General features: G+C 29.4%; 1 protein-coding gene across 2 annotated transcripts in view; it reads left to right on the top strand.

The window, feature by feature from the left end:
• The window catches only part of LOC129983636 (uncharacterized), an 876,385-nt gene extending 868,341 nt beyond the window's left edge, over positions 1-8,044 (top strand). For both annotated transcript variants that reach the window (XM_056093174.1, XM_056093175.1), the window contains one exon: positions 2,890-8,044. In XM_056093174.1, the coding sequence (XP_055949149.1) occupies positions 2,890-2,984 (95 nt within the window). In that variant the 3' untranslated portion in view covers positions 2,985-8,044. The remainder of the gene's footprint in view (positions 1-2,889) is intronic.
• The last annotated feature ends 767 nt before the right edge of the window (positions 8,045-8,811 follow it).

Raw genomic sequence — 8,811 nt, forward strand, 5'->3', positions numbered from 1 at the left:
ATAAACTAGATTTTACATCAAATATGTATAACAGCTAAAATTCCAACAATATTTGTTTCAAAAGGTTTTAGGTTCCTTAAATCAAATAATTAATAACCCATAATTTTATTCATTTACACCATTTCTATGCCACAAAACCTTTCTGAGCTTATGTGTACAAGATTCAAATTTTATAAATTTTCAGTGCTAATACAGATTTGAATTGTCTCTGAATAATGTAGACCATGGGCTCACAAATCAAGCCAACCTCCATCAAAAATTATTAGACAGAATATCCTTGGCGTCTCCCTTAGGGAAAGCCCGAAGTCATTGTAAAGCGCTCACTTTGCAATTCTAATGCAGATGATAATGCAAATCAACCAATTAAAAGCGTCTGCACTTTGGAGACATGTTTCCGACGACCTTCTCATCCCGTAACGGTGGGCAGCATTAAAAATTCAAATGGTTATCAACCCCATCATTAATTATGTAGAACATCATTGTGGAACCACTATTGCTATAAATGGGGAAAGTAATGAGATACTATGGCTTTCAACTTCTCATTTTTTCCTCACTACTTTGTGCGTGTGGAAAACGAATCAATTCAAAAAAGTATTTGATATTTGATTTATAATTTGAAGAAAATTAAAGTTATTTCATGGTAATTAATAAAATTCTTGGAAATTCATTACAAACAAAATTTGATTTTTATAAAATTTCATATTTAAATTTAACCTTTTGATACTCAACTTAATTTCATGTATAGTTTTCATTCAGTATCGTACAAATTATTTTAAAAGCACTAAAAAAACTTTAAAGAAAAATAAAATAATAAATTGTATTTCAATTTATGTTTTTTTTAGTAAAATTATCGGTAAGTCGGTAAAAAATTATATTAATAAAAAAGTTTTCAAGTGTAATAATAAAAGTTTTCAAAATGTAATAAAATATCAAAAAATAATTGTTATTCTTAAATTCTTTGCATTACACCGAAAATTAATAAAAGAAGAATGCATAAAAATTTAAAATGACGATTTTCGTTTAAAAATATGTCTAGTACATTGATCTAATATGTATTGTATCCTTAGACAAAGCAATTATAGTTACAATAAACAGATACAAAGTAATTCAAAGCGATATAGATAGATAAAATATTTGTAGAAGAACAAAGCATGAATTTTTCTATCAAAATTACAGCACAGAATATTTTTTAAATTAAATATCGTCTTTTCTTTCGAGTAAAAATGTTAAATGCTAAAAGGACAAAAAATTATTTTAATGATCTTGCAATTTCAGAAACAATATTAAGTGGGGGGGACAAGTATGCTAATAAACGTCTCGCTTTGTGTTAGCATGTTTGCTATCTGTTTGATTTAGAAAATCAAGAAAAGAAAACAGAATACGTATTTTCGAGTTCTTCTGATTATGATCTCTCTTTGTATTTCTTCTTTATGATTTTTTTCTTTGATTTTCTATGATTTCGCATGCCAACACGCATGCTGACAGTCAGTTTATATTATGACGGATTTAGTCTAAAATTGGACATTGATCTAAAATTTGATTATGTTCTAAAATTCAACTATACACTTTGTAATGTGGTTAAACACTCACATTAATGTATGCATGAATTCAGAAAAAGAAATTGCCAAAGTATCGATAGATTTTGTACAGTTTTGATTTAGTATAACCTAAATCAAAACGCCACATTTCATCTACCTAGCTTCTTGCGTTTTAGGGATGTGTACATAATGCACAAGAAAAGGAAGATAGAAAAGCTTCCATCTGAAAAGTTTCGTTCAAAATTCGTTAAATATCCAAAATTGAAGGATAATGACCATTCACCAAATTTCATCCGTCTAGCTCAATCCGTTTTTGAATTATCCTTTCACAGACAAACACGATTCTAAAAATGTTCTCTTTTTTTTTTTTTTTTTTTTTTTTTTTTTGGACTTTGTGAGTCCTGAAAAGAGAAGATTCATTAACACCACGCGATCAAATTTTTCGAAGATCACAGTACTTTCTCATTACATATTTCACGTACAAAAAGAAATTATTTCGTTTTGTTATACTTACATTTATATTCATATCGTGTGTTATATATGTTACAATTGTAAATATGTATGCTACTCTTTACATTTTATCCTATATTAACCTCAATTCTATATTTTACTTAATTCTATTTTTTGATATTAAATTGTCTTCTATTTTTTGATATTAAATTGTCTTCTATTTTTTGATATTAAATTGTCTTCTATTTTTTGATATTAAATTGTCTTCTATTTTTTGATATTAAATTGTCTTCTATTTTTTCCGTTATTGTCAATCCAATTATCAAATGTTATTATGAATTGATAAATTTGCCGTACTTAATTCTAAAAAACGTTACAAGAGCTCTATTTTTATTTTAAATTCTATTCTATATTTTATGGTATCATATCCTTTCCAAGCAATTTGCACGTGGTTTATAATTTTTTGACGCCCGGAACCGGTAGATGTTAAAATAAATGAAAGCAGAGGGAAGAGACTTGAGCTGCCATCTATATCTCAACATAAAAACTAATAACATATTTCAAAAGTGGGATCATAAAAGGAATACAAGGCTAAAATAATCTATTCTAATACTTTTTTTAAGCCGCATCAGAACACATACAGAGCGTTGGTTGATTGTTTGTTTGCTTGTTTTATCAGTGGAGCTTTCAAATTTTTCAAATTTCTTTGATATCCCAGCTATCCTTGGCTTCTGTAAGTTCGACCAATTTATATTCCAGTGCAGTTTTAGCTGACAAGGATTACTCTTTTAAAATAAGTTTAAGTCGGGGGGGGGGGACTTAAAATATCTATTGTTACATTTTGCCTTTACTTTTATTCACACATCACGGTCTCTTTTAAAAAAATCTTTTATTTTCGCAGGTGCAAAACAAGCGGAAATTCATCTGGGACTCCTGAACCTGGCGCTCGTCACCCTCCTAATCCTCCAGATGTCGGCAACCAGATCCCCGTTGTGAACAACCCCTCCTTTATCTTCAACTTACTTTCAACAATTTGTAAAGAGAAACATCAACCAATGGAGGATATAACAAAAAAAAGAAGATATATATATATATACACATCATGTATGTCTATGTATATATGACACATATATAAATATGCTACAAACACAACTTGAGAAAAAAAATAAACAACAAAACTTTGAAAGGAAAAAAATAACATCTAATGCATGTCAAAACGTAAGTGTCTCTAAAATGTGTGTGCATGAAAAAAGTTCACATTTTTGAATTCCTGATTCCATCCTTTAAGCCCTTATGTACCACGATATAGCTCAAAACGTAACAAAAAGATCTCAAGAAAAAAAGTTCCAGATGGAAATGGATGACACAAGAAGGACACAGAAGAAAGGATTTGTCGCCAAGTAAAACGCGCAAAGCCAATTTTTTTTTATGTGTTTTTCCCTCAAAGAGAATCCTCATTAATAAAATACGATTGCTTACCCAAAGCTGCTTATTCTTCACGTATGAACTTATCGCCAAAGCTTCCGGACTGCTTCTTTGATGGCATGCCACAGAATGGAGTTAAATTTATTTTGCCAAGATACACGCCAACTTGTCTTCATTTTGTAACTATACATGGTTATAAAATGAAAACGTTTGCTTTTCTTTGCAAAGTTTCTTTTTAGTTGAATAGAAACTCATTGCAGCGCTGATCCCTTTGGCGCCAGCTGGTGTCTTCAGAGAAAAGCTAGTTATTGTCGCCAAAATGGAGGCACATGAAGGCTATTGCTTTTAATAGAAAATCTGTCAAATCCGAGTTTTGATTTAAGCAAGTAATAAAGGATATATGAATCTCACAACATAGCAAAAGTACGATTTATCCTTTTGTGAGAATTGCAAGTTATTTAAAAGATTTGTCAAAAGACAAAGATTCGGAAATGATTTTTATTCTGTAGTATTGTAATAAGAATGCGGTTTTTTTTAAATATTTTCTTAATTTTATTCATTGCATGTTTGTTGTTGCCTTTATTATTTTTTTTAATTAGAAAATGTGTTTGGGAATTTACAAAAAAATTACAGCTTGTTTGCACGTTGAAATTATTACTAAATTTTGAAGTTACAAATTCCAAAAATTGACATACAAGCCAATTAATTGTAAACATTTCTTAGAATGAAAATGCAAAAGGGAGTTCGTTGCTTAAGGACATCGCACTCTATGACTGACAAAAAAAAGAAAAAAGGAAGCTCTTCCTACGCTTCTTACAATTTCTCAAGAAGTATTTTTAAAACAGTTTTAAATCATTTGTATGCAAGGAAAACAAAAAAAAAATGCTTTTGGTTTTATTGATAAGAAATTATATCTTACTTTCAGTTATATTGTATGAAAACAACATGAATATGGCATTTTATCCCATGACTAATTTATATTAATTATTAAAAACTTGTAACCTTATATGGGTCAGCAAAATAAGAACTTTTGACACACGGGCAAGAAAATTATATTAAATGTATAGAAAACATTCGATTACCGAAGACGACTAGTAAAGTATAACAAACAACTTGAGTATAATATTTAACCTTGCAACCTATCATTCATTATTTATCATTTTTCGAATGCATAAAATGAATTATTTACACTATTTTGAGAACAACCATCAGTTATCTTTCATAATTTTTGCGTAAAACAATAATGTTTTTAATAATTTTATATAAGAATGTGCTATTTCTCTAGATATAGCAGGAAAAGAGGAATTTAAATTATTAGTTAATTTAAATATATAAAAAATAACCTTCAATAATTATTTAAGTGCAAACGATCTTTTCTTGAGATATCCAGCCATTTATTAATCCTTAAATATAAATATACACATTTTATTTCAAAAAATTGCATATAAATTATATTCATAAATTCTATAATAGATTATTAATTCATTTTATAGAACTACAGTCTGACATGGTTTATTTGAAAAAATCAATTTGTCTTTCTTTTTCACTTATATGAGAATCAAAAAACTCATCCCAGTCTTGAAATATAAGCAACGTGTTTTTACATAAAAACAAAACTTAAGTACATTATACTGAATTTTTAAAAAAAATCTGTGCAAAGCGAAATCAATATTATTAGCACATTCAAATCAGTGTGAAAGAAAATCGAGTACTTTACGAAAAAACCCTAGCCATAAAGTCGTGTTATGGGAAAATTACAGTATCAACGTTAGGATGGATATAGCAGTTTCAGCTTAGTATATGAAAATTTCGTATTATTGGAAACTTGGATGAATTTTCATAGCTTATGAATTAAAAATTGTCAAAATTTTTATTAAATCAGTCTTTTTTCAGTATTCCATACTTTTTTTTTTTCGTCGCATAACTTGAAACAAGAATTTATGTTAATTGAATACGACGTTGATCGCAATATGGCAAGAAAATATAAAATGGTTTTTTTTTTTCATGTTTTGGCAAACAAACTAAAATTTATCTTTTAACAAAACTGTTTTAAAGCCAACTTAAATAAATATAGCCCCAGCCATTAATTTTATAATTCATGTTGGAATTTGTATTTTTTTTTTCGATAAACAAATGCTGAAATAAAACTCTGTATCCTTTCCAAGAACCTTTTTAAATAGTGCAATCTTTTTAATGAGAAAAAAGATTGTTATACTTTTAAAATACACGTAATTAATTTTCTCATATGAATTCTCACTCTGAAAATAATTTCGCAAAGGATTTCGATTTATTTTATTTAAATGTGCATAGTGAAAAAATGTCATTTCAAAACCACTTGTCTTTATACTAATAAATTTGTAAAATCCCGAATGGTTCCAAATTAAATTAGTAGATAACTATTAGAGTTGCGAAAGGAGTAATAATTAAAGACAAAACAATACAAACTACTGGGGGTAATTTTTTTCTTCTTTCTGTGTATGAAATGTATTTAATATTTTGCTGTAAAATTTTTATGTTTAATTTACACTACTCTGAAATATTTCAAAAAATAAATCATTCATTTTGTTAAAGAATATTTTAGCTAATAAAAATGGTAATTTTTATTCTCTTTGAAATAACTTATCTAAAAATGTAAATTCCTGTTATTGTTTGGAGTAAATATTAAAAAAACGCGAAAGAGCGAAATGCACGCGATCTATTAAAACGATCAAGTCTAATAGTTTAAAACAAAGATTCAAAAGAAGAATTCAGGAATTTTGATACTTTAAAAATTTCAATCCAAATATATACAACTTAGTTGAACTGATATTTCATACAAAAAGTTTGGTTGCACTAATTCAGAAATTTGTTCATTGAAAACTGAATTAAAAGGCTTTTCAGGAGTTTATTTTTCACGCTTAATCCGAAAAAACAATTTATATGTGTCCTATTTTATTTATTGACTATTCAAAAAAATTTATGAATTCATTGGAACTGTTTATGTATTTTAAATGATTCCTGTTAGTTTCAATATATTTTCAAAATTATTCAATCCTATGGTTTAAACTGATTCATTAAATTTTTTTAAGAAATGGACACTAAATAACGAGCCAATGATCTTTAGACAGTAATAACTTACTGCAATTTAAATATATTTACCCATATAAACTAAACTCAATGGCGCGGCAGCCTATGTGGGCCAAGGCCTGCAGTGCTCATATCTGCTTTCTTAACCGAGGGCCCTGTGGTTCATATGTTCCGGTTAGATGGCCTAACGCGGAACCCCCAGTGTTTAGTTCCCAATGATGCTTGGTCCTCAGTTTATCAACCCATTAAAGGGTTGAAAGGTTAAGTCGACCTCGCCCAGTTCGAGTATCGAACCTCGAACCTATGCGTTGGGAGTGAGAAGCAATCGCAATAATATCATATAATTGAGACAATAATCGCAACGGAAAATTAAATGTAGAAAGTCAAGTCCTGGTAAAAATTACGGAGTTTATTTAAGAATATTGAAGTCCCGTTTTTATTTTAACGCTCGACAGAAGCCCTCTCAACAGTCCACCGCGCAAAGCGAAGTCGCAAGGTAAAAGGTCTGGTTTGTAGAGAAGCTTTTGACTTGGGATGCTTTAGGAAATTATAGTTATGGAAGAAGTAATTCCCAGTAAAAAGATTTGAATGTCATTTTTATATCATTTCCCATGGTAATAAGAACAATAAATCTTCAGAAACTTCGTCCTCCCCTCAATTGCTCAAAATACCGCTTATCGTTCTAAATTTGTGAGAAGCATAATGATTATTTTGTATTATAAAGCTGAATTGACTATTCCATTCTTGCTTAAATCATCCGACAATGCTTATTCCATTCTTGTACCAGTTTTTCCATGGGATCGATATCGAATCTTTACAGCCTATAATAAACTTTCCCTATCCGTCGTGGCGGACTTTGGTTCGTTATTTATTGAACGTCTACATAGTGTCACTATCACAATCTTGCTATTGAAGTCGATACAAATATATATACGGTCTTATGCAAGTTTTATAACATAAAAATAAAACATGTTAATCTCAACTTACCAATACATTTTAAAAACCATATCCATTACACAAATATTATATTTAAATGAAATTTACATTTTGATTTATTTACTAGTTCATAATAGATTATTATTTCTTCAAAAAATGTGGGAAAGAACAAAGAAATATTCTGTGAAACGATGGAAATTATTGACATTTGTTTAGAATAGGCACAACGCTAGTTGCATTACTGATCCTCATTTCTAAAGACATTTTTAGAGAATTCATAGATTGCTAAGCGATGCATTTGTTTGTGTATAACTTATAATAGCATTTGTTTTGTGTGCCATATTGTTCTTCGTTGATTTTTCGTCTACCAATAATGTCTGTCCTTTCAAACGAACAGCTCCATTATCATATAATGTCACTAACCAAATGGAAACAATTCATCGATTCACCTAGATCTAACATTACTCGAGTGCACGTTACGTAAGAACTGAATAAAAGACTTTTCTACAGATTAAAATTTGAAGGAATGGCGTTTGAAGCAAGTGGACTGTTTAATTGTTCTTTGGAATCAAATGTTGATGGATAAAGAATTTATGACTGTTTTGTAAGTGAATCTTCATGGATGAATAAGTGTGATTTATGAAATAAAAGATTAAATAAAAAATTAAAGCAAATCGATGTGCTGTTATTTGTGTTTCTCTTTATTATTACACAGGGCCGTGGTGGCTGGTGGTAAGGTCTCGGCTTCGGAACCAGAGGATTTCAGGTTCGAGACCCGATTCCACCGAAGAACCGTCATGTAAGCGGGTCTGGTGTACGTTAAATCCGTCCGGGCCAAATGTTCACCCTCTGGTGTGGTGTGGAGAGGGGGCTGCCAGCTCAGGTGTCGTCCTCGCCAAAATAGCAATAGTGTTACTTTAAAACGGGACGTTTTTATAACTTAAGTAAACTTTATTATTACACTAGCAGCCTTTGGCGATAAACAGGTTTGCCAAAATTATTGCTAAAATTTTCAAATAAATATTCCAAAATCTCAAGATGGCTCTTCGGCCATCTTGAGATTTGAATTTTAAATTTCAAAATGGAGGCGATTAAACTTTAAATAATACAAAAACTTTTTCAACTGAAACAAAGCAGAGGATTATTCCGTAAAGTTTTTCCGATTTATTGAAAAATTCAGCATTCATTAGTTCATAAGAAAACGATATTCAGGCGATAAAAACGATAATATAAATGGGTTATTTCAAATGTTTTTTTTTCTTTTTCATTATGTTTTATTTAAACAATTTACAATTTTTAAATATTTTGGCATAAAAAAGTATTTGATGAAAAATTAAGAATTCTTTCCTGCTAAATTGATTTAATTTTTTTCATTTACTTTCCTAAATGTATCTGA

This window comes from Argiope bruennichi, chromosome 9 (genome assembly GCF_947563725.1).
Source record: "Argiope bruennichi chromosome 9, qqArgBrue1.1, whole genome shotgun sequence".
Lineage (NCBI taxonomy): Eukaryota > Metazoa > Arthropoda > Arachnida > Araneae > Araneidae > Argiope > Argiope bruennichi.